This window comes from Canis lupus, chromosome 21 (genome assembly GCF_048164855.1).
Source record: "Canis lupus baileyi chromosome 21, mCanLup2.hap1, whole genome shotgun sequence".
Taxonomy (NCBI): Eukaryota; Metazoa; Chordata; class Mammalia; order Carnivora; family Canidae; genus Canis; species Canis lupus.
Window position 1 is genome coordinate 42,846,775 of NC_132858.1, and position 27,058 is coordinate 42,873,832.

The following is a 27,058-nucleotide window of genomic DNA, read 5'->3' on the forward strand; positions in this document are numbered from 1 at the left end:
GGGTAGATGTCCTTACATCAATATCACATGCTCTGGGTAACATCCAGAAGATAAACCACTTCATATATGTGTAAGAACCTTACACCCATATACTTCCATTACCCTCCTCCCATCCTTTGTACTATTTTTGCCATGCCTTTAACTCCAACATATGTTTTAAGCCCAATAATAATAATAATTGCTTTAAACAGTTAAAAAGTTGATTAGATTTAATAGATTAAACATTTTTTTTATACTTAGCCACACAATTACGACATTTGGGACTCTCTACTTCTTTGTATAGGTTCATGTGTCCATCTAGCATCATTTTCCTTCAAATATTTCTTATATTGCAAGTCTTCTGGCTAGAAATTCTTTCAGCTTTTGTCTGAGGACCTCTTTATTCCACCTTCATTTTTGAAAGACATTTCCACTGAATTGAGAATTCTAGGTTGACCTTTTTTTTCCCTCCCTTTCAGCAGCATTTTCTTCTGGCTTGCATATTTTCTGATGATAAGTCTCCTGTCTTATCTTTGATTTCTGTACATGTAGGTCTTTTCTCCCCCAGGCTGCTTTATTTTCTTTTTAGCACCCTGGTTTACAGCAATTTGATTATGATCAGCTTTGGTATGGCTTTTTGTTTTATTTACTGGGTATGTTGAGCTTGAGTAAATGGTGGAGTTGCTCTGTATTAACGGGCACATGGGAGTACCAGGGCCCTGTACGAGTGGGGTATGTGGAAGATGGGACCTGCCATTGCCTCTTGGGCACCTCCACAGACTCTCAGGGTTCCTCAGAACACAGTTTGAGAACTCTTGCTTTGAGGCGTATGACTTGCTCTCAGAGGGCATTTGCAGATTTGGTAAGAACACTTTCTGTAATTTTACCCAAAACATTAAACATCATTTTCCAACTGGCTGTTTGTATTAATGCTTTGCAAGAGGATTTGTATCTGCACAGTATGTATTCATTATGTGTAGGAAACATGCGGCTGTTTCCTTACAGATTGAAAAATGTAAAGTGATGGCCTCCAAGAAAAAGCCCCTATGGCTTGAGTTTAAATGTGCTGACCCTACAGCCCTATCGAATGAAACGATTGGGATCATCTTTAAACACGGGGATGATCTGCGCCAAGACATGCTGATTTTACAGGTACGCTACCCTTAAGGAATTTTTTTGTTAACCTGATAGATGAATTCCGTATTAGATCTAAAATAAATAAATAAATAAAAATTAAAAAAAAAATTAAAAAAATGCCTTCTACTGATTCTATTCCCATCCCCCCATTCTGTCCACATACAATGATTAAAGATCCAGAGAGTTTTCACTGGGGGAGCTTGGCTGTGGACCATTAGGTGTGCAAGCTAGTGAGCATCCCAGTTCTGTCCATCCATGAGAAGATGCACACCCAACCTTCCCATATAGCTAGATGTCTCCCTCATCTAACCCCTCTAGTCACCCCATTCCTAGGATGGTAACATAAAATATAGACATATTTGGCCCCCTAGCATTCACTTTATTCATATAAATAGACATATCTGTGCTCTCCTTAGCTACTTCCCTTTGGTATATATCCACATGCACAACAGGCAGGTGATTGCAGAAATCATGCAGTTCAATAGCAAGAGTGAATGGCTTCCTAGAACAGAGGGTGGATGGTAATCAATGTTAATCGCTTTCCATATTTTCTAACATTTCTGGCTTTGCAAACCAGTAAAGTAATAGTCTCCATATTCTAGCTCACCAATAGAGAAGTAAGATAATTCCTTTTTTTTTTTTTTTGTAAGATAATTTCTAATCTTTAGTGTGGTTTACTTAAAATAGGCAAATATCGTTGATTTAAATGTGGCTTATTTAAAAACTGGTCATGTTTTCAATTCTGTTTCTGTTTGTACTTATTTCTTTTTTTAATATTTTATTTATTTATTTATGAGAGACACAGAGAGAGAGAGAGAGGCAGAGGGAGAAGCAGGCTCCATGCAGGGAGCCCGATGCGGGAATCGATCCCGGGTCTCCAGGATCATGCCCTGTGTCGAAGGCAGCGCTAAACCGCTAAGCCACCCGGGCTGCCCTGTTTGTACTTATTTCTGATATGGAAATAATACCTTTTGCTCTCTCTTCAAGAATACTATGCATATTGTCCCAGAAGTATTAAAAAGAAAGAAAAAGAAATCCTTCAAACCTTTTAAAGGTTTGTTGCATTTCCAATAAACCTATAGAATCCTTTGAATTATTCGAAGACAAGAGCTTCAAAAACGCAAAGCATCACTGTGTCGTTCCTCTCATTTTGAGGGGAAGTTTGCACTCGCCTTTTATGTACTTACTTGTTTCGAGGCTGACACATGCTGCTTGGCAGGTGAGGGCAAGTTACATAAGCTCATGAAGCCTTAGTCTAACCACATGCAAAATGGGAATAATCATACTCAGGTTATAGGGTAAACACAAAGGATTGACATAAGACAGCACTCAGTAAATTAGCTAGCATTCTCTTCTGTGTTAGTGTTGCCTTGGTTTAGCCCAAGAATGTCTTATGGATAAAAACCTGTGAGAATGTTAGAGCAGAACATTTTTTTTGTGTGGTGGTCAAATGTGCATAATTGGAATGGAACATCTAAGTAGCTGAAACATGACTACAGCCTCTCCCCACACTAAATCCATTGATCCTCTTCCCCAGAGCACATCTCAGAGACCAAAATTAAGAGGCTCCCAAAGAAGGGGAACTTTAGGGCACCACACTGATAAAGTACAGGTGTTGCTTAGAAAGTTTGCTTTAACTTACATATTTTGTGTTACCAGATAAGACTGTCAGGTTGTTTTTTAAGGGAGAAGAAAAAATACGTTAAACAAATATATATTTATCGTGGAAACGCCTTTGTGTCTGATGTCTAGATTCTACGAATCATGGAATCCATTTGGGAGACAGAATCTTTGGATCTGTACCTCCTGCCATATGGTTGCATTTCAACTGGAGACAAAATAGGTATGTGGTTCCCTCAGGAGATGAATATCCCCCTCAGCTCGCTTTAAAGGATCATGAGTCCCCCAGTGTAGGCATTTAATAACAGAAAAATTACAAACATACCCAAATAAAAAGGAAGGAAATGTTCCAAGACTGGTGCATGTGACTCTGGATTTAATGTGGATCTGTCGAAAATACACTAATGTGTGATTCCAATCCTGTGACTATACATGGCAATGATTTTAGTAAGAACTCATCCCCTCCCCTTTACTTCTCCACGTCTAAGCTGTAACTTGTTTCACTGCACATTAAACTTCTCTCTCACAAATAACATTTAAAAATAGATGGTAAGATCTGTCACTTATTTTAATATCTTAGAATTCACATTATTGAAGCTATTACCTACTCTACTTTTTTTAAACAAGTTTTAAAGATTTTATTTATTTGACAGAGAGAGTGTGACCGAGAATGAGAGAGAGCACGAGCTGGGGAAGGGCGGAGGGAGAGGGAGAAGCCAACTCCCCGCTGAGCCAGGAGTGTGATGCAGGGCTCCATCCCAGGACCCGGGGATCATGACCTGAGCCAAAGGCAGACACTTAACTGCGCCACCCAGGTGCAGCACCTACTCTACTCTTAGATACTTTTATAGACATTTAACAGTTTTGTTTCAGCGAAACATATTTTTATTCAAGCTTCCGAACCGAGAACTATATAAAACCACTCCCATTTGACCCTGTGATTAAAAAAGAAAAAGGCAGTTTGCCCAGCACATATGCATAAATGCTTTTCCTTATTACCTTTCAAACCCGACCTTTCCTCTTTTCACTCAGGGACACTGAAAGCATGTCCCACAAAAGTTCCACCTCATTCTCCTTTTCTTTCTGTCCCTCCTGAGAAAACCAACTGCACAAACCTGGAAAACAGCCCCCTGGTTGAGGGTTGAGCCTGGGTGGCTCGGTGGTTGAGCATCTGCCTTCAGCTCAGGGCATGACCCTGGGGTCCTGGGATCAGTCCCGCATCGGGCTCCCTGCAGGGAACCTGCTTCTCCCTCTGCCTGTGTCTCTGCCTCTCTTTTTCTGTGTCTCTCATGAGTAAATAAATACAATCTTTAAAAGAAAAAAAAAATACCCCCCTGGTTGAAAAGCCCTCTGCCCTCCAGTCAACAAAGACACACAACCATTTGTCCTCTGGGTCAGGCATCAGGCCCCAATTTACACCAGATTCTGCACACCCTCCCACAGGGATGATTGAGATCGTGAAAGATGCCACAACAATTGCCAAAATTCAGCAAAGCACAGTGGGCAACACAGGTGCATTCAAAGATGAAGTCCTGAATCACTGGCTCAAAGAAAAATGTGCTATTGAAGAAAAGGTGAGCTCCTGCGCTTCCCAGCTCTGAAGGCTCCTGCCAAGCCTGCCATTTATGTAGCAAGAATGGGTTCGTGTCTGCAAAGCATCTACCAGTGTCATGCCTCCTGACGTTGGGCAAAATCCCTTACTGGTGAGGCCGTTGGGGGGGGGTGTGGGGCGTTGCAGGGCCTTCCTGTGTGACACAGCAGATCCGCCTAAAACGGAGGTGCTCTGTCCAGAATGCCGTGAGCATCTGTTTCACCTTTGATTATCAGGCATGCTTTGCATAAAATTTGGTTCCATGAAATAATGTGTTGGCACCTTTTATGATAGTCTGTTTTGGTCATTCAGCAGACAACTTTAGTCACCAGTATGAATCCCTTCCTACCTGGGAAATGCGACACATCCCATAAAGTAATTTCTCATTTACCCACTGCCCTCTAATCTAAACGGTGAATTATGGATGCTGCAAATGTCAGTTCTCCCATCCTTCAGAAGTACATATGCTGCATCCTTCACAAGCTGCGTGGTTGGGCTGTTTGGCTGTCATTTCAAGTTCTGCTGCACAGGATTAGCACTTCTCATTTGCATGGTTAGCAGCCTTTTGGGGAGGGAATATAATTAGCAGCGTTTATTAGTCTGTTATACATGTAGATTTGTGAACCCGTGCATACTTGACGTGGTCACAAGCAAAACATATGTTCACCAATGAAGGAGAAATGGTTATGGGTTCTGTGGAGTTGTCGGCAAGCGATGCATGGAGAGGAAATGAGCCCTTTGATGAACTGTTGCTCTTTGACTCTTGTTTCCTCCTGCTGCTCTTGTGATTCACTGAATCTTCACCTAAAATATAAGGAGAGCAATGAGAAAGTCAGCGCTTAGTAGATATGACATTAAATGAAATCAGGTGCAACCGACTCAGTCTCTGAAAAGAGTTCCCAGAATGGTACCTTTGTGGAAGTCAGCTGTCATAGATTCATGCTGCTTTTTCTGGTTAGAACACAACTAATATCTGGATGCTTTTTAATTAGTTTCAGGCAGCTGTGGAGAGATTTGTTTATTCCTGTGCTGGCTACTGTGTGGCTACCTTCGTCCTGGGAATAGGTGACAGGCACAATGACAATATTATGATCACAGAGACAGGTGAGTTTATTTATTATAATTGTTTTATTGTGGTAAAATACATATAACAAGATTTGCCATTTTAACCAGTTTCAAGTGTGCAAATGGCATTAAACACATTCACATTGCCATGCCACCATGACACTGTCCCCACTGAACTAGTACTGACTCCCCTTCTCCCCCTCCCTGGGCACAGAGTAGTATTTAAACAGAGTTCAAGGTGGGAGCACACATCGAAGTCATTACCGTGCAGCGACATAGATGCTGTGATCACCCCAGAGAGGACCTGAGAGTGAATAATGGAAGAAGATGCCAGAAATGAGACTTCAGAAGGAAAAGCCAGAGAACAGCCTGCAAGCTAGCATAGGGGCACATCCCAGAAGCTGGTGAGGACAGGTGTGATCACTAGTGTCAGATGTTACAGAGAAGTGACAAAAAGAACTCCCAGACGCCCTGAAATGCTCTGCCTTCCTAACCTACCCCTTGTCACGAGTTCACTGACCTCCCTGACAGTGGGAGTGGCAGTTCCAGGAAATGTTTCTCTAAGAAATTTGGACCAATTTAAGAGTGGAGTCTGAAAAAAAAAAAAAAAAAAAAAAAAAAAAAGCACCATATTGGGGTAAATTGCTGCTCTGTGTGAGAACCAAGAGATGTCACATGCTTATGGACCATGCACATGATACAGGCTATCTAGACAAGAAGAGATGGTGGCCATCCTAGTGGTAATAGTGCCCATGGTAAACATGGACTCAAAGGAGATTCAAAATGGTTTTCTTCTTTTTTAATTTTTTTTAAGGTTTTATTTATTTATTCATGAGACAAACAGAGAAAGAGGCAGAGACACAGGCAGAGGGAGAAGCAGGCTCCCTGCGGGGAGCGCAATGCAGATTCGATCCCAGGACCCCGGGGTTCCCGCCCTGGGCCGAAGGCAGATGCTCAACCACTGAGCCATCCAGGCAACCCCCAAAATGTTTTTTTTCAATGGTGCTACTCAAAAGTAAACGGTGAATGCCCTTCCCCCAAGCAGAGTGAACCTCCGTCTATTCTGAGTCACATCAAGGGCATAAGAGAGTCCCAGGCATAATGCTGACAGACTAGCCCGAGAGTCTGGACTTCTATTTCTAAGAATAATTCTGAGACGAGCTGAGAATTTTTTTTAATGGCATTTGGCGTCATTTAAAGAACACCAGAAGGATATCAAAAACACACTTGGTTCAAAGAGTGCTTTGTGGTTACTACTACACACACCTGCTAAGCTGAAAAATATCACAAGCTGATAAAACAGGGTAAAAATAGCTCTCTCACCCAAGATAGCTCATTTTCAGGCAACTTAAAAAATATTTCAGGAAATAAACAAACCAGAGTGTTGTTACAAGCGATTGTGCCAGTGTGATGATGTCAGGCATTTTCTTCTCTTAAGGAAATCTATTTCATATTGACTTTGGACACATTCTTGGGAATTACAAAAGTTTCCTGGGCATTAATAAAGAGAGAGTGCCATTTGTGCTAACCCCAGACTTCCTGTTTGTGATGGGAACTTCAGGAAAGAAGACAAGCCTACACTTCCAGAAATTTCAGGTAATTGGCCTCCTTTTAGTCGCCTCTGAGAACACCGACCAGATGGTGCCCACCAGGCACAGCAGCCCTCCTGCCTCCCTCCGCGAGCGCCTTTCTGTCTCGCCCACTCTCTCTGGCTTGACCATGCCTTCCTCTTCCATTTCCTCCACTTCATCCCCAAGTGCAAAATGCCACTTCTCAGTAACCTCCCACCTAAAAGCAAACAGCAAGTGAAAGCATTCCATCCGTAACCAGTGGGACTGGCAAATAGGGAAGGCCAGGCTGGCCCCTGTACCGAAGAGGGTCTCTAAGGAGGAAGGCCCAGCAAGCAGGTGCAGCCTCTGAATGTGCATTTCCCTATTCAAGCCAGGGCCTCAGAAAAGCCAAAATTTTTACCTGTATTTTTCAGGATTCTCAAACAATTGTGAGCTGCTCTTAATTTTTGCTACAGGTGTGTATTTATCAAATTACTGACAGGGCATTCCAGCTGCATCACTCCCTGTACGCGTCTCACTCGTGTCAAGGACAGTCTCTCCTCTCATTTGAAATCCCATCAGCTTGTCTACAGGTGGTACAAACAGCTCTGGCATGTTCTGCTGACCAGTGTACACAAGCTTTGACATGGGTCAACCCATCTCCCGGGGAATGTTCACACCCTCCTTTCTTTTTTTCATTCCTTCCTGGTCTCCATCCACTTTTGACTATCAAATATTTCAAATACCCACTTGCAAATTTAATAACTGTGAATGAATAGAACTCTAAATGACTACTAATTGCTACATAAAATACTGGCACGATACCCCATACAAACAGATCAGTAGAGGAAGAGTGATTATCTGCACGTGTGCCTCAGGTCCCCTTTAAAGAGCCCTCCGTCCCCTCCCCTCAGCCTTAAGGCCTCTTCAACACAGATCAGTTTGCAGTTGGCATTTCAGGAACAAATCTTCTTCCAGAGTCTCCTCTTGAGTCCCCCGTTATCCTTGGGAGGTGGCCTGGACCTTGAAACTCAGTGGAACAAGAACCAGGATACGTCTTGTTTTGAAACCTGTCTGTTCTTGTTTGTTCTCCTGGCCGATTTCGATTTGATTACAGGACGCACCCTCCCACAGTTCCAGGAGTGTTTTCAGAGAAACTGAGATCTCTGGTGCCAGATGGTCTTAGGATTTTTGGGGGGAGTGTTTCTGTGTAAACTCAACTGGGTTTCAGACTATTTCCAGGGATTTGACACATTTCAGTCCTGTTTTTCTTTAAAGTTAAAAATTGTGTATCTTGACAACTTCCTGGAAGAGGAAAACGGTTAAAAAAAAAAAAAAAAACCCAACCCTGGAAGAATGTTGCCATTTAAAGAAGAGGGGGACACTCAGTTCTCCCAGAGGAGGGGGTTCATCTGAGTAGCTGCAAGCCCAGCTGCGAGCATGCCATTTGGAGGCAGGCGCCTGGGAACCTGCCCTCCCTGCCAGGCCCCCCTTGCCTCTGGGCATGTGTTCTTTTTCTTTTTGTCAGTGGTTTTCCCCAGAACGCCTGCCCCCATCTCTTCTATTCGCATGGACCCCACAGTGCCCAAGCCACCCCTAAAATCCTAGCAGCACTCCCCCTTTAATCTTCTCTATCATTTACTTCAAAATATGCTTTAATGAGAAACAACTTGGGATGTGGGAGGCCACAGAGAGGTTCCATCCAAAGCATCAAACCTTTGCAGGGAGCCTTTGCACTGTTCTCTCGGGCCGGGACCATTTCTCTGTCCTCGGCGACCAAAGCTGCTTTTCCAAGCCACGTAAAGCCCCCTCACTTAAGTGACCTCTAGGCAGGTGTGCACCACACACACACACACACACACACACACACACACACCTTTGTAGATTCACTGGCCTTGCTTGTCTGTGTTTCAGAGCACTAATACTCTTTAAGCACCGGTGAATACATGTCCTTGGAGCCTCACACACAGATCCAGAGCAGTACTGTGGGTGAAGGCTGGGCTTTGGAGCAGAATCCTGGCCTGCTACTTAGAATCTCTGCAGGTGATACAAAGGATTCATGCATTCAGAACTTTGGGTCCCTCTTCTATAAAGTGACCTGGGGAAGACCTACTTCATGTGCCATCTTTAGGGATTATCTGAATGGAAGAGGTGGGATGCTCATCTCAGTACCTGGACCTCAGCCGAAATTCAATACACAGAAGCCTCCAGCATTATACACACAGCAACAGGCCTTCTTACTTTGACAACGTTTAAGTTGAGAAGCCCTCTTAGAAATGAGACCTCAAGCAAGAGGGCAATATACAGAACACAAAAAAAGTAGCTTTGTTCTGGTGAAAGAGCAAGGAGAGAGCCCAAGCTCTGCTGCCTGTCCCCCCTCAAGCCCCCTCTTGTCTGCCCCCCACCCCCATACTTTGCCCCACGTTCCCCACTCACAACAGGAAAAAAGCTGCCCCCCCCACACACACGTATACAATTATACATACGTAGACTTTCTAAAGTTTCCAGCTTAACAAAAATGAGCAGCAGGTTTTTCATTATTTGACTCAGACCTTGTAACAATTTTTTTTTCTTTTTTAACATACTACTAAGCCTTCCAGAAGCTTTTCTGTTTCTTAGTTTTATGTTCCCCTTTTGAGATGAGGTCCTTCAAGCTCTGACAGTACATCCCTAAACTCTCTAAATAGCACCGCAGGATCTTGTATAATAAAGCTGCCATTTTTAGGCAGGCTAGGAGATGGTGTAATATATTTACATTTTGAATCAAAGGTGTCCTCGTTTCCAGCGAACTGCTAATTTTGAATGGTAAGGTTAATTCATGCACGCAGCACATTTGAATAACCTGTTAGGGAGGGTGGAGAAAAGCTGACCCACTTTTTTGTTAAGCATGAGGGAAGCCTTCTCTACAAAGACGAAAAAACACACCTAGCTTGGGCCAGAGGCTAGAAGGCCAAACACTGAAAGAGGAAGGCCCTGCTTTATCCCCCCTTTTCCTTTTTTTCCAAAAGATTTAGTTGAGCCCAGGACCATATTGATAATAGACTTCAGAAGCAAGCTGTAATCAGACAAAAGGGCACAAAACCAAGGCATACTCACTATTTGAACCCAAGAACATCTATTAGCCTTTGGAGCAGCATCCTGTTACACCAGGTGCCAAACAGAAACATTTCGATGCTAACAAGGTTGATAAATTCTCCTTTGAAAAATCTCTTCCTTCCCAAAGAGTGAAAAGACAAAACCGCGTTTTACCCACTGACTATTTTAGACTCACTGTGCTTTAAATTTCACTGAATGACTTGAGAACGCAGATGACATGCACATACATTTATATCATTAGCAAATGAAATCTGGCTTCCTCCTCTTTTCATAGAAGAACCTGCGGATGGGATTCCTAATTTTAAAAGTAATAAATTTTTTTAAAGCCAGTAAGATATTAAAAATATCAGGAAGATATTAAAAACCCATTATCCCACCTTCCAAAAAAGAACACTGTCAACCTTTTAGTGTTTTTCCTTCATTCTATTATTTGGCCTTTTAGAAGGTTGTAAATTAATCAGGATTTGCTTAAAAACTGAACTTAAGCGACAGACACAGTGTTCCTCTCTCTAAACTGCTCACCTCACTTTGGATAAAATCTAAACCTCTAAGCTTGCCCTGCAAGGCTCTGGTCGAGGAGCTCCTGTCCTCTCCAGCCAGACCCCGTGGTACTCTCCCCACATTCTCTCACTCGGCCAAGGTCACGGTGGCCCTTTCCCTGGAACACCCTTCAGGTCTCAGCTTCAGGACATTCCCCAGAGCCATCTCCTCCACGAGGAGTTGTGCTTTGCCCCGCCCCTGCACGGTGCCCTCACAGAACCTGTGGCAGGTATCATGGTGTGTGTAAGCCTGTGCAGCAGGGTCACATCTGACCTGAATCCCTCCTGTGGGGCCTGAGACATAGCAAGCGCTCTGCAGGTATTTGCTGTGCGGAGGAGAAAAGGGTGGAGCTGCTGAGTAAGAGCAGGTAACCCATGGGGCTTCTTCCTTCTCCAGCATGCATCATATCCTGTGAGCTTATGAAATAGCAACTTAGGAGCAGATTGACAGACTACAACCACACCGATGTTCGTAAGCCTTCGAGATGCAGGTCACAGATCCACACATCAGAAGAGGAGATAATCCTAATTATGAAATCTAATGTTTTATTAATTCCTACAAATGTGTAAGCGCCCTATGGTGCCCATTCACATTTTTGTGGCAATTCCCTTACTAATGTAAATATTACCTATCCACCCCCCCATGGGGTCCATAGGTCACGCCAAGACAACAGGACACACAGTCTATACCTATAGCATACTCTCAATGTGTAGTTTCCAAGGAGTGTGAACAAAGTGGCCTACTATAAACAAGCATTCTGAAGATGTTCTTTGCATCCAGTAGGCACTAAGCATATGTATGTTAGATAAAGCTGAAGAAACCAGGGGAGCTAGATGACACCCGCGGGGGCACATCTATGCAAAGCAGGCAGCTCGAGGAGCATACTTAAAAGGCATTTGCCCCTAGATGTCACTCTTAAGAAGCGTTTAATAGGAGAGAAGTCTGGAACCTAGTCCTTGTGTTAATCTTGGGTGGCAGCTTCCTCAGGCCCTGCCTGGTGCCCACCACTGGTGGCCGTGTCCCCACAGCAGGGCATATACCCAGGCCCCTTGCCCTACAGGCTCAGCCCTGTGCCGAGTCTCCATGCTGAGTCCTGCCTTGGGTTGTTCAGAACCACCTCTGCAGTCATCTTGCTCTCATCTTGTATCCTAGGTTCTTCTAACCACTTCTGCCTCAGTTTCTACAGCACAGCCCTGCTTGTTAAACCTACCTCTAGGACTGGGGTCCTGCCCCTTCCTGCCATTTGCCTTGTTGGTAACTCAAGTACTCTCCTAGCCTCCAGCCACAGGGACCACCAGGACCACAGGGACCTTGCCATCTGACACTTCTAAGGACTCTGGCCCCCTCCCGGGCATTCCCCATTCCTGTCCTCTGGCTGCGCTTCCTCATGCGGAAACCCTGCATCTGTCTACACTGAGAGCTGTCTATACTTATAATCTGCCAGGCTCGGCTTTCTGGGCCTCCTGCTCCATCCTGTTGTAGTCACCAGGCCCAGGAGTTCAACATACACTTATTAACTATCTGATACGTTTCAGGCACTGTGCCAGGCCCCAAGAAAGCTCAGGTACTGCTTTGGCAAGGCAAGATGTCTTTACAGTTTAACCCCCTTCCCATAAGATTGCTCTCTAATCCATCCTTTTATTTTTTTTTAACAAATTTTTTAAGGATTTTATTTATTTCAGACAGAGAGAGGAAAGAGCAGCGAGAGAGAAAGCGCATGAGTGGGTTGGAAGGGCAGAGGGAAAAGCAGGCTTCCTGGTAAGTAGGGAGCCTGACACAGAGCTTGATCCCAGGACCCTAGTAGGATCATGACCTGAGCCAAAGGCAGAGGCTTAACCCATTAAGCTACCCAGGCGCCCCAATCCATCCTCATTTTAAAGCAATCGCTCTTGCCAAAATTGAATTTGACTTATGCATGTCCAGCATTGATTCATCATGTGTTTGCAGACTACTTAGAGTGTGCCAGACTCTGTGCTGGGCGTAGGTGACTAGGAGCAGAAGCACAGCCCCAGCACACAGCGGAAGACACACACACACACACACACACACACACACAGAGCTTTGTTCTAAGGATTTCAAAAGTGGTTTGCAGAGGGAGCAATTAATCCTGCCCTGGGGGATAGAAAGGGGTGTGAATGAATGGGGTTTTATCCGACCTTGATGGATAAGATCAGTTCCATTTTGCTAGGCAGATACAGGGAGCGAAGGAACATCCAGGCAGAAAGAATAACCTTAGCCAGGGCATGAAGTCAGTATTAGTATCAGTATTTAGGAACAAAAAGTACAGTTGTCGGGTATGGATGGAACACAGTTATAGATGGGAATGTGTGGTGAAATTTGGATCAAGGAAGGAAATTTGCATCCAATTTCAAGCAGTGCAAGAGCTGCATGGAGGGAGGGGGTGCAGAAAGCAAAGCAAAGAAGTCGATTGGAGCTCAACTGATGAACCATAAATTACTGTAATGGAGGCCTATAATAGCTCAACAGGGAGATGACAAATTTATCTGTCGAAAAGCCCATAATACACTGAGTTGAGAAAGGATTCCCTCCTGGGATCTGCACCCCGGACCACTAACAAGGTCAAGCTCAGCCTCCTTTCTCCAGGCCTGGAGATGCTCAGTACTCCATTAGAAACTAGCCTCAGAGAAGGGTCCAGAATCAGCCACTGGTAGGTGTTGGAATCCACTGGTGTGGAATCTGACCCAGAAGCAGCCTTGAAAGATGACCTTGAGTTGGGCTGCTGCGTTAATCGGCCAGCACGCAGGGTCACTCAGTGCCTAAGATATTGGACCCCTGTGACTTTTAAGCCTTTGTCAGGAATAACCTTCCAACTGGCATCTTCTCTCAATGTTTAGTTTCTTTTAGAGAATTGTTTTGTCTACCCAAAGAGTATTGCTGAGGGTGTTTTTCACCATGTTACAAAAAGCATCCTCTTTATAGAGATCCTCATGCGAAATCTCTATCAGTTTGTAGTTTCTAGAAAGGCTGTATTTCTCCTAAACAAATAGTAGCTTAAAATCTTCTGAGCATTGGATGAAGTAACGGGTTTGATTTTCCTTTTGGCTAGAGATATATTTGAAGATCACCCATAGCAGGTATATAGCATTTGTGATGTATAGCGTTTGAACTGGTCTCTGTCTGAAACCCACCGTGATCATTTCCTTTGTCCTTCCTTTCTTTTTTTCTACCCATTTCAAAGTAATGTTATTTTGACCTCTGTGTATCCAGATAATCCACCTTCAATCCTTTTTGGAACAGGCTAGAATGAACACACATACACACACACACACACACACCCCTACATACAGTCCATTTAGACTAACTAATGCAGGGCAGTGTAATTGTAACCTGTAGGTTTCTAATGAGCTTGTAAGTATTCGAGAACATGACAGTAGAGCCCTGCCCCTGGTAGACAGAGCTAGCCTGAGAATCATTTCTAAGAGGTCCTTAGAGATAAGATTCCTAATTCAAACTCAACAAATGTACAGCCAAGTGTCAGACACACTCTTCTTTCAGATTTATGAGAAAGTGCTTCCTCCTGCATTATTAGGTCGGCTAATCAGTGTCTCCCCATTTTGCCAAAACAACTTCTAAAGGCATTGCCTGGCCAATTCATTGGTCTTTTTTTTATATACAAAACAAAATAAACTCCTCTTTGACAGAAATACTATTTCTCTCCACGATCGCCTTCCTCTAGCAGACAGAGGCAGCCTTACTATTTAGGAAAAGTCAGTGGGTGAGGACCTTGCCTTTCATTGATGAATCTTTGTGAGTTTTTTTTCTCTCCTCTCTCTCCTCTCAGCCCTGAAGTTCCTGTTTTGTAGTCCTGGGGTTACTTCCTCATTTTTGTCGATTTGTGCAGTAATATTTCACTTCCACTTTGGTTCTAGATGAGAATGGAGGAGTTTAAGAAAAAGTAGGCCTATGCCATCTGACCTTGGACGGTCTAAAGCAGCCAGAGCTCATTGGTGGTGAAGAAATTAGTAGACTGTATATAAAAAGTATTCAGTTTAGGTGAACCACATTGGGCCCAGTTAACAAACCAACTAGAAGTTTTGACTCTGAAATGGTAATGAATTCTTTTGTTCCCAAGACCTTTGGGAGTGGTAGCTTTGTAAAAACAATCCTTTCCTTCCATACTAGATGCTATAATTAAGGCATTTGAACCAACTGTGGAATTAAGAGCTGATGCGCCGTGTAGGCTCAATCTACCTATTAACTACCCATGGAGAGTGTTTGGGCTAACCTGAACAGTTTGTCAGCGTTCCCCTCATTCACTCTCGTTGACAAGTACATCACACCAACTTCCTGAGGTCAGAGTCTTCCTTTATCCCTTCTGCTCCACTCAGTATTAGACCGCCTTCCCCGGGCAGCTGAGAAGGACGGACTGAGGATTTGGGGAGGGCAGTGCCAGGCAGCCCTGGCAGAAAGGAAAAATCCACTGCTCCAGCAAGACACTTCTGTGTTCTGTGCTTCCCCCTGAGCTCCCCAGACCACATCCTCAGTCCCCTAAACCACAGGCCTCCGGCCCAAGGCAGCGGAGCCAGGGTGCTCTCACACACCCGGGGGCTGAGTGGGAAGGGCAGAAATGAAACTTCTGGGGCTTGGGGAGCGGCGCCAGCGCCCAGCTGTGCCCCTCCAGCAGGAGAAACACCTGCAGATGCAGCCCGGCACTACACACCCCCAACTCCCTACCCACCTCCACGTCGAGAAGTGCGTGCTCAATAATGCAACCTCTCCTATGACCACTGCTAATTGCCCATCACTTATACACCACTTATACACACTCAATCTCACCACAACCATACGAAGCGGGTAGTGCTACTCCTCATCTTCTACAGATGAGGAAACTGAGCCCCAGAGAGGTTAAGTGATTTCTCCAATGACAAGCAACCTGTCCATAATAAAGCCAAGATTTGAATCCAGGCAGCGAAGTGTGACTCCGCCCTTCTAACCACTGTTAAGCCAAAGAGAATTCAGTGTCTACACGTTGTGTCTGTCTGACCAGCGTGGGGCATGCAATTTGGGGATGACATTTCTTTCTCACAGACAGGACCCTTCGCACACAGTGAAAATCAAAACTGAATAAATTCAAGCCAGGGGAAATGCCTTATGTGGATGAGAGGGCAATCAAGAGAGACACAGGATGGTTCTTTTCCTTGAACACGTCTCTGTGTGTTACAGTGACCAGTGAATCCGTGGGTTGCCGTTTAACAACTATTCACTGAGCACCCATTGATTGCTGTTAGAATACCTTGGCCCCGGATTGATTTTCCTTCTCAAAAATTTTCTATTAAAGAGTCTGACTACACAGTGAGCTCAGACAGCAAGGGGTGTGCCTGGAGCCCCCAGTGTACAGAGGATCGAAAATAATTAAAAATCAGCATGTACTCTAATTCAAAATCAAAAGGCATCCCCATCTATACCCTTGTGAAAACTGTGCAAGCTGACAAATTAATGAGCCAGTTGCCCCGGGTGGAGTCTGCCCTTCGCCTGTGTAATTACCAAGAAATGAGAGCAAGTTTGCTGGGTCCTCTGGATGAGCAAAAGGTAATGATTTCTGGCCAAAAGTGGAGTCACTAAGGATGCAAGAGACTAATGCACTAGGGCTGAGGCAGGAATATCCCAGGCTTTTGGGTCTGGGAGTCTCCAGCTCCATGGCAAGTAGGCAGAGAGGAGATATAGAGGGATCTGCCGTCCAGGCAGGAAAGGAGACAACTAACGTATTGAACACTCACTATGTGCTAGGCATCTTATATATGTTGTCTCACTTAATGCCAGAATAGTCCATGGGTTTTTCTACCTGGAGAGGGCGATGCATACACTGTCCTGCTTTGATGTACACAGGATGATACAGGCATGACCACCATTACCATTGCGCTTTTCCTGCCACATGCAAGTGACACAGACAAGATCATCCAAAAGCAAAAAGAAAAGTCACTATCTTAATATTCTGGCCTGTAACCTTATAGTCTTTTTCTACATAAATGTTTTGTGTTCATTTACCAACATGGGCTTATGCCACATGTGTTATGTCTGCTTTTTTAACTCAGACACAGTTACATGGTCATTCAATATTCCTATACAATCTCACCTTAGCACTCAGCACACGTTTAGAGGTACTCCCATCAATCCTTTTTATCAACCCCCACTTGTAGGATGGATGTCTAGGTTACCTTCAAGTTCCTTCATTTTTAAATGATGTTCTAATGAATATTCATGTAGATCGAGCGCTGCAAAAATGATCCCATTTTTTTAAAGGTAAATTTTAAGCATGGAAACAATAAACTTTTTGAAGTCCAGTTTATTGAGGCATAATTCACCTACAGCAGAACGGGGCCTTTTTGTATGTATACTTCTTCAAATTTTGACGAATGGCACGGGTCATGTAACTGCCACCTCAACAAAATTCTATAACATTTATTAGTAATTTAAAGCTTTTGATGCATGTTATCAAATTGTCTGCTAGGAAAATTATACCTATTCCCACCTTCTGCCAGCCTGTGAAGGGTGAGCTTTGGATATTATTCTTTTTTTAAAATTTTTAATTTTCCAATTTGGTAGGTGAATGTTTCCATCTCATTTCGTTACATTTATTTGATTACTTGTGAGGTTGAGTATTTTTTCATGTTTATTCTCTGTTTTTATGTCTTATAGTGTGAATTCTCATTTATATCCCTGGCTTATACATCTAGCCAACTATTTATCTACTCTTTCTTATTGATTTGTAAGAGCTATTGGAGGCCGGTAATAAAGAAGTGACTTGTGTTGTAAATATGTTTTCTATTGTCATTCATCTCTTCTATCATTGTGTATAGCTTTTTTTCTTCAATAACATTTCCATAATCTCTCCACCTTTACCTTATAGATCACACCTCAGAAAGCCATCTTCATAAAGGCTTTTCCCTTTAGGGAATAATACCCTCTAGGATTATTTAAATGTTTGCCCTTTTTACGTTTGATCTTTAATGCATCGGGAATTTTATTTTTGGCATACCACACAGAGTAAGCTTATTTGTCCCCCAAATGATGAGCCAGTTACACCAGTCGCATTTATCCAATAATAGATCTTTTCCTCACTAATTGGAGAAGTCACCTTTGTTACGCATTACACATACCACGTATTCAGATCCGTGTGCTGAACTTTCCATTCTCATCTACAAAATGTCTTATCTTTTTTTGGAAAAGAACAGGTGCTATTCCCAGAGTTTTAAATATTGTAGTTTTAGAATATGTTTTAGTATCTAGCCTGCCAAGCACTGTTCTTCATTAGTGTACTTGTTCAAAATGTTCTCTTAAGCCCTAAGGATTCCAAACATATCTTGAGTTTAAATATCAAATAGGAATTTTTGTTGAAATTTCATTATAGATTAACTTCAGAAGAATTTGTATCTTTTTTTAATATTTTATTTATTTATTCATAGAGACAGAGAGAGAGAGGCAGAGACATAGGCAGAGGGAGAAGCAGGCTCCATGCACAGAGCCTGACATGGGACTTGATCCAGGGTCTCTAGGATCACACCCCGGGCTGCAGGCGGCGCTAAACCCCTGCGCCACAGGGGCTACCCAAATTTGCATCTTTATAATAAGCAATCTTATCTCCAAGGATCATGCTACATCACTTCACATATTCAAGGACTTTAATTTCTCAGTAAATTTTTAGACTTTAAAAAAAATGGGTTCTGCATGCTTTGTGTATGTATTTATCCCAGGAATCATGGGGGGTTTTGTTGCCATTACTCACAGCATCTGTCTTTTCATTATGCTTCTAACTGATGGTTCCTATTTATAGCATCCTATGTATTAATTTTATAAAAAGCTAGTTTAATAAAAACTGGTTACCATAGTTTTTTTCCTTTTTTCCACTCAGTGTTCCCAGGAGTCAGTGAAATTATTTGTAAATACTAACGATTTTATCTTTTACATTTTAGTTACATATTAAGTTACATGTTAACTTTTTTAAAAAAATCAGAAGTGGAGGCAACTGGCTGCCTCAGTCAGTAGAGCATTCAACTCTTGATCTCAGGGTTGTGAGTTCAAGCTCCATGTTGGGTATAGAGATTACTTAAAAATAAAACCTTAAAAAAATCAGAAGTGGATTTTAATACAGTGCCTTTTTTTTGTTTTCATTTTTTGTTTTTCTTTTTTTGTTTATTTTTCTTTTTTATCTATCTATTTATTTATTTATTTTGTTTAATACAGTACCTTTTGATGATCTAGCAGTTTTAGAATAAACTCTCCTTGGCGATAGTATATTATTCTTTTAATATTTTACTCCATATTTTATTTGAAATATTTATATCTGTAATCATTAACTTCAGTTTTCTCTTAACACACTATCTTTGCCAAGCTACAATATTAAGATTGAGTTGTTCTCAATGCTGTGAAATTGAGAACCTTGCAATTTCTTCTATACTTTGGGATCATTGGCACAAACATGCCCTGCTTAACAAGTAGACTTAACTCACCTGTATCACCTCTCTAAGGCTTTTGGAAGAGGCACGAGCCAAAGCATTTAAAACCCTCTCTCTCACTAAGTATTTAGAATTTGTATGAAAATCACCAGGTTTATTCAAACAGTTTTGAGCATCAACGAAATGCTAATACATCTGTTTTTCTTAGAATCGGACAAATTGTAAAATAGAGATGAAAACAAAATCTCAAACCCCACATTCCCATCGTTTCCCTGGATTCCATTAGCCCTTGGCAAACACATGCTTAAACAAAGTTCATTGCTTCCAGTATGGTGTTCAAAAACGAACTCACCCTGTTTCAGAGACTACAGAAATTTCCACCCTCAATTTTCTAGGAAAGAAATTGACATAAAAGGTAGAGTAAGAGAAAAGATGAAATATAGTGCACCAAATAAGTTTTCTTGAGCACACCCTGGACATAGGCAACAACACTAAAGATAGTCTATGTTCTCATCAAGGCTTCCATCTGAGGTGGGGCACCTGCCTAATTGGTGATGGCTTCCATCCATGAGGACAGGATAACACCATCTAAATTCTGGGACAACCCCGTGGTCTTCAGCCTACTTAGTTACGGCAACAACCTTAACAGCCTTTTCCTTTCCTTTGTCCAGGACGTCTGCGTTAAGGCTTACCTCGCCCTTCGCCACCACACAAACCTACTGATCATCCTGTTCTCCATGATGCTGATGACGGGAATGCCCCAGTTAACAAGCAAAGAAGATATCGAATATATTCGGGATGCTCTAACAGTGGGGAAGAACGAAGAGGAAGCTAAGAAGTATTTTCTTGATCAGATCGAGGTTTGCAGGGACAAAGGATGGACTGTGCAGTTTAACTGGTTCCTGCATCTCGTCCTGGGCATCAAACAAGGAGAGAAACATTCTGCCTAGTTCTCCAGGCTAGAATGCAAAAGAAGTCAGGTGTCCTAAAGCTTTAAGTCCGCATGTTTGTCATCAAACTTGGATCTAAAAATGTAACAGGACGTTATGAAGGCTGGCACTTCAGAAAGACAGCCCTGTTCCTAGCTGGACTCTTCACCAGAAAAAAATATTGGCATGTTGGATTGTTTGCTTAAGGAATGTTCGGTTTTAGAATCATGTGCAGGTTTGTTATTTTGTTTTTTTTTTTTCCTCTCATTTGTCTCAGGTGATGTTGGAGAACATTCTAAGTCTAAACAAACTAATTACTTCCTCATCTTGCCTGCTTTGATTTGACTATCTTATTATTGAGTGCTTCTTGAGAATAATTAGTGACATCTATTTTCATCTGGGTTTATTCTGAATTTTGGTTGTTCTCATGCTCCTCAAGCTCTTGAGAGGAAAAGATGTAACCTCTCAGTTCCCTGAAGGACACTTGCAAACATCCCCCCCGCCCCCCAGCATCCGTAGATGTCAGTGATTTGCTAAAAGCAAAGGAAGGCAAGCTTGTCTTTTCAGTGTCTTTGTAATTAGGTTCTTTTAGAGTGTCCAACCGAGATGCCCGCACACATACTGGAAAATCCAAACCTTTGTGCCCTGGCCCTTCTCTGCTGGTCTGGCTGCGGGGTCATGAAGAAGAGTAACAGAGATGAGACCATTCGTCTCAACTCTGCCCAAGAGTAAACTGTCAAATACAGTTACTCGAGCCTTCACTAGCAATGGAATCAGGAAGATACTAAAGGGACTCGGTTTTTTACCTTTTTTATCTTCCTCCCAGCCTCCCTTCTTCCTTTACTGCTACCCTCTCACAACTTTTTACACAAGTTGTGAAATCCTTGAGGGTCAAACACATCTACCCTAGAATTCAAAAATCGGAAAGCCATCTCTCCTCTAGGGTTACTGGAACTTTAGGTACTAATCTGTAAAAATGTTTGGTGGAATCTTTTTATTTTTAACTATTAAAGAGGACATTCTAGGAAATAGGGATTCGTTTCCAAATGCCTTAATTTTAAATTTTAGTCTAGGCAGTTTTGTCTTTTTGAATGGAAGAAGGTATTGGATATCTAAACAGTACTTCTAGTTAGGAAGAACACTACTTGCCCTGCCCATCTCTCAGTTTAAAGGACTTTTAAACTCTGATATATTCTTCAGATTTCCTAGTAGAAATTGGAATGTCTTCTTTAAAAACTATTTTTCATCTCCTAAATATTTTTGCTATTTATTGGAAGTGTTGTTTCACCTTTGAGAAAGATCGTTAAATTATTTATAAAATATCTTAAAATTACATATAGTTAACACTTTACCTAGAAATCACTCTGTTAACAGTGTCGATGTTTAAACCCAATCAGATATAAATATTTAATTTAAACTTTTTCTAAATAGATACCTGTTTGACTTCAGTGTAGCCCAAATCTTTCTTTTTGTATATGCAAAAGCTCTTTGAAGGTATTGGTAACACTGCTTCCACACCCGCTGAGCCTTTCCCCTGGCTCCTCAGGGGTCTAGAAAGAACTCTTCCTTGACAACTTGTCCTTTTAAAATCACACTCTATCCCCACTGTATAGGGGACCATGCCCTGTAATGAAATGTTTAATCCTCTGTATTAATGGAAGGGAGATGTTTTATGGCATTTTTACAACAACTATTCCCTACCATTCTTTTGAAGATGAATAGGAAGAATGACACTTTCTAATTCAGAAGAAGATGTATTCATTATTCTTATAAAGAACAGCCAAGCTTGGCCTTGCAAATTCTGCTTTTTATTTGAATTGCTGAAATCGTCTTGATAGAAGAATTACAGAGGAATGTATTTATATTTAGTTTATTGGCACATGGGCATACCTATTTTCTCTTCAAATGAACAGGTTCTTTCAATACACTGATACACAGTACATTGGGCCTGGTTCTCCCACATTTCACTGAAAGTAGAACTTTAACTCTTTAGACTTGCAGATAAAAATTACCTAGGTGTGTTTCCTTCCTTCATTATTCCCAGTGAATCACATGAACCACAACTTTTAGATCTTTGAAAATGTTCTAGAACAAGGGTCATCTCCCCCTGGGAGGAGATTTGGGGGAACCTCCCCACAACTCAGTCTTCACTGCCAGATGAAAACAAAGATTACAAGTCAGATGATTCAGGTCAAAGCAGCTTTTGTGTGTGTTGAGGACTGGCTACGTCATTTGCAGAGCCTACTGCAAAATGAAAATGTGGGGCCTGCCATTCAAAAATTATTAAGAAACTCGAGATGGCAACGGCTGAGCATGAAACCAAGCATGGGACCTTCTGACTATGAGTCACCACACAGGTCACAAGCCCATGAGCTGCACTCTATGTATCTGAATAATGGCTTTGGTGCTTAATTTCACATTTGGACTAGGTCTGTACAAGTTCAGATCAAAATGTTATATCTGTTCTAATTAAAATACCTCATCTCCATGGCTGTACATTAGGACTTAAAACATCGGCCTATTGTTTTTGGACTGGAATCATGGCTGTTTAAGTAGAGCAAAGCAGACGTTTGAGACCTAGCCCCAGATGACAGTACTTAACAAGCCCTGGTGAAAGTAGGAGGGACTGGAGACATTATAGATAAAATACAGAAATTCCTAGAGAAAGCTCTTGATTTTTTTTAAAGTAACTTTTTACTAAGTATATATTTTACAGGAGCTAAATTTTTTTTTTAGAAAAAAGTTAGATCTAGAGTTTGCAGGATAATTTGGAGGCTGTGAGTCCTCTGTAAATGGAAATTATTTTTTGAAAGGAGCCAAAAACTAATTTAGAAAGTAAGTTTCTAGAATAAATTCTGGTATTTGGTAAACTAGGTTCTATGTACATGGCTATGAAGTAAATGATCAATTATGTTTTACAACACAAAGAAAAATATTGGGGGATTATTAAGGGTTCCGCTGTCTTACTTCTGTTTAACCCAACCTAATAATTCTGGTCAATAAAGTTGGTTCTAGTCTGTGTACTCGTCTGCATATTTCCAAAGACTCATTTTTTTTTAGGACAGATGCTAGAGGCCCTTAAAGCACACTCCTTTGCAAACATACTCCTTCAGAAAGTTGAGATATTCCCTCTTCTGGATGGTCCAGGTCTCCCCACCTGCATTTGCCTTTTAATGAGAAATTGTTCAATGTAAATTCAAAATGAAAGAATTGACCCCTTGTGTCCTCTGTACACATCTCTTAATTTCTGAAAGGTTTTCAGAAATTAATTATCTGAAGGCATTTCAGATATTCCTGAAAGTCAAATTCTTAAAGAAATCCTTATGGAGGGGCACCAGGGTGGCTCAGTTGGTTGAGTGTCTGCCTTTGGCTCAGGTCATGATCCCAGGGTCCTGGGATTGAGCCCCACATGTGGTGGAGGGGGGGCTCCCTGTTTAGCAGGGAGCCTGCTTTTCCTTCTCCCTCAGCCCCTCCCTCCCGCTTATGCTCTCTCTCTCAAATAAATAAATAAAACCTTTAAAAAAAAGGATAAAGAAAGAAATCCCTATGGAGTGTCTGCCATAGACTCTGTGCTGAGTACTGGGGATGAGAATATGGACCAAAAATGACCCAGCTTCAGTCCTTAAAGAGTTTATAGTCTGGTGGCAGTAGCAGACCCTTCATTATGGGTGTCTCTCATGGGTTGAAATGTGTCCCCCAAAAAGATATGTTGACATGCTAACCCCTGCCCCACCCCCATATCTGTGAATGTGATTTTATTTGGAAATAGGTTCTATAGATGTAATACACTAAGGATGAGGTCATGATGGTGGGCCCTGACCCAATGACTGCTATACTTAAGAGAGAATGTAATAGAGGTAGAGATTACAGTGTCTAAAACCACAGGACACCTGGGGCTTCCAGAAGCTGGAAGAGACCAGAAAGGGAAGGAAGGGCCCTTCCCTAAAAGCTTCCAAGGGAACAAGGCCCTGCCAACACCTTGACTTCAGATTTCTAGCCTCCAGAACTATGAGACAATAAATCTCTACTGTTTTGTTATGACAGTCCTAGGAAACTAATAGAGTGTTAACAATCATCAGCTTTGTAGGGGTTTCTTTTTGGGGTGTGGGAGGGGACAGAGTTTATGTAAGTAAACCTGATTGATATTTTCTGCTGCTAACCAGAAAAAGATTTAATTGCATGCAAAATATGTGACAAAGTGCTAATTACCTGATAGATAAAAAAAAAACTATCTATTGTGTCTAGTAACACAATAAGTAAAAAATACCTTATCAGAAAACACTGAATTCACCAAAAAAATACATGTGGCCGATGAGCATAGGACAGCAGACCCCAAATCACTGCTGATTAAACAAACGCAAATTAAGATAAGTTTCCTCTCACCATCAGATTAGCCAAGATCTGTGAAGCCCAGAGTTGGTGATAAATTGAGAGAAAGAACATTCTATTACACTGTTGAAAGCAGAGCAAGTTGATACATTTATGTATGGCATTTCGTCAAATTTCATCAAAATTAAGAAGATATGTCTTCTCTGACCCATCAAGTCCACATCGGAGAATTTATCCTTTAGAAATCACTGGACAAGTGTGCAAAGACTTATAGGCAGGACTGGTTACCAGTAATCTTTGTAATATAGCCCCAAATCAGGAACAGCCTAAAAGTCCCTCAGTAGGGGATTGGTTAATTGAATCACATCCATACAATGGACTACAATGAAGCCCCTGAAAAGATAAGGTATATTGACATCCATGCAGATCTATAACCTATTGAGGAGTGAAACAAGGTGGTCACAGGACAGTATTAGGTACAGTCCTTTTCAAGTAAAAATGTAGGTTTGTAGTAACATTAAAAGGCTGGGAGAGTATATTCACACCAAACTGTCAATCATGATCTTTTTTTTTTTTTACCTTGCATTTTTTTTTTTCCTCTTGCGTCTTGGGAAATGCGACTTTATATTATCTGACTTTTTTAAAAAGGGAAAAAAATAGTCTTTTGATTTTGGACAAACAATGCAGTCTGCATGATAATCATATCCTTTAGCTTACATCAAGCCTCACTAAAAGCTCAGAAAATTTTGTTTCTCAAAGGAGAAAAAAATCATGCAAAATCAGTAATTATCAAGAGGTGACATCCAAACTGTCGTCAGAACTTTCTGGCATATAAAGGACTACGTCAAGGTTTCCTGCCTTACCCAACCCTACCTGACTATGATCTTTCCATACCTTAAGGCGGGCCAGATCTGTCCCCCCAAAATGACAATACTTTTAGAGAAAGGGGCCTCCAGGGATGCTGTCTGTTTAGTCACGAAGGGATGTCTCGCTGGGTCCAGCTCTTCTCAGCTCTACAAAACTTCCACAGCCCCTGTGCCCACACTGAACTCTCTAGCTCACACATGAGGTCCCCCTTGGAGGTGCAAACTGCCTCATTTTCACTTTCCAGGAGTGTCAGATTTTTTTTCTTTACATCCACTCATTAGTACAAATCAAATCTCACTGCCTGCTGCTTTGGTGGGACTTTTTCCTTCTGGCAGCTGGCCTCTGAGTCTGGGTTCATAATGCACTGGTCATCTGGTTTGGAGGACTTAATGGGGACCGGGACATAGCAAGGAGTATAGAATCCACCAGCAGCCCCTCACCAGCACTTCTCCATACTTCATACCGGATGGACAGTCCTCTAAGAGGTTTCATACTCCGAATCAAACTCCAAATTCTTTTGATCACACTTAAGTGTTAAAATGGGTCCCTACTCTCTTCAGAGATGCACCTGCCATGACCACCACCATTTCTAGCCATGAGCAGGCTTGTGGCTCAATAGCACCTCCCAGTACCAGAAGCGTACGGTGGCCAAAGCCACACTGGTCCCCAGCACCCCCACCTCATGTCTTTTTTGCATCGCCACCAAACACCCCATCTATAAAATAACGAGGGCTTCCACTGGGAAAATCCCTGATCTCTCACTGGCTCTGCTCTCCACAGTCCATGGTTCTGGAAACCAGAAGAGAGAACTCAGTTTTGAAGCAACTCCTTACTTAGGCAGTAATTGCTCATTGTGACAAAGCACATTCTGCAAATTTTCAAATGGTAGAGCAGTTTGATTCCTTTAATCTGCGGAGACTTGAGATATCATGATGGAAATGTGGACTAAGTGTGTGTGGCTGCGGATGCAGAGTGGCCTGTAAGCCAGCGATGTGGGGATAATCCCTTCAGAATCTAAGCCAGATGCCACAGGGACAGTTTAGAGCAGGTGAGGCAGTAAAGAGTAGTTAAGTGGCTCTGGCTTTGGATCATTCCAAATTGGGTACACATTGTCCACTTGAAAGACTGGTCTAGGGACACCTGAGTGGCTCACAGTTTGAGCGTCTGCCTTTGGCCCGGGGCGAGATCCCAGGATCTGGGATCAAGTCCCACATCAGGCTCCCTGCATGGAGCCTGCTTCTCCCTCTGCCTGTGTCTCTGCCTCTCTCTCTCTCTCTCATATGAATAAATAAAATCTTTAAAAAAAAAGATTTGTCTAATCTAAGCATTAGCTCTCTACTCTGTAAACTGGGAAAACAGTAGTACCTCATTCACAAAATTGCTGTAGATTAAATGAAATAATGAAAGTGAAGCTAGAATGTCAGGTTGCTCAATAAATGAAAGCCACCATTTCCATGCTCCTTCTTAAGAAAGGCTGAAGAATCTCCAGAAATCAAAACAAGAAGTTCTAAGGCACCATCCTTGGACTCTGACTTCTCCAAGAACTGATGGAAATCTGAGTAACTTTCTAAATACGATGTCTTCCCGTGAGGACTTCAAAGGAGAAATAATTTCCGCTCTGTGTCAATATTAGATACCAAGGGTATCCTTTTTTGTTTAAGATTTTATGTGTTTGGAAAAAAAAAATTTTATGTGTTTGGGCAGCCTGAGTGGCTCAGCGGTTTAGCACCGCCGTCAGCCCAGGGCGTGATCCTGGAGGCCTGGGATCAAGTCCCACGTCAGGCTCCCTGCATGGGGCCTGCTTCTCCCTCTGCCTGTGTCTCTGCCCCTCTCTCTCTGTGTCTCTCATGAATAAATAAATAAAATCTTTTTTAAAACGTTTTTTAAAATTTAAAAAAAAAAGATTTTATGTATTTGAGAGAGAATGAGCTCAGGAGCAGG

The 27,058-nt window shown here is 42.2% G+C and overlaps 1 protein-coding gene and 1 long non-coding RNA gene across 4 annotated transcripts in view; one reads left to right on the forward strand and one right to left on the reverse strand.

The window, feature by feature from the left end:
- The window catches only part of PIK3CG (phosphatidylinositol-4,5-bisphosphate 3-kinase catalytic subunit gamma), a 34,865-nt gene extending 11,921 nt beyond the window's left edge, over positions 1 to 22,944 (forward strand). For all 3 annotated transcript variants that reach the window (XM_072791546.1, XM_072791545.1, XM_072791547.1), the window contains exons 6-11: positions 985 to 1,131; positions 2,869 to 2,959; positions 4,180 to 4,310; positions 5,320 to 5,431; positions 6,831 to 6,988; positions 19,664 to 22,944. In XM_072791546.1, coding sequence (XP_072647647.1) covers positions 985 to 1,131; positions 2,869 to 2,959; positions 4,180 to 4,310; positions 5,320 to 5,431; positions 6,831 to 6,988; positions 19,664 to 19,942 — 918 coding nt within the window. In that variant the 3' untranslated portion in view covers positions 19,943 to 22,944. The remainder of the gene's footprint in view (positions 1 to 984; positions 1,132 to 2,868; positions 2,960 to 4,179; positions 4,311 to 5,319; positions 5,432 to 6,830; positions 6,989 to 19,663) is intronic.
- Positions 3,096 to 27,058, reverse strand: part of LOC140613084 (uncharacterized) — a 37,363-nt gene continuing 13,400 nt past the window's right edge. The window contains exon 3 of the long non-coding RNA XR_012014204.1: positions 3,096 to 5,131. This is a non-coding gene — a long non-coding RNA (uncharacterized lncRNA). The remainder of the gene's footprint in view (positions 5,132 to 27,058) is intronic.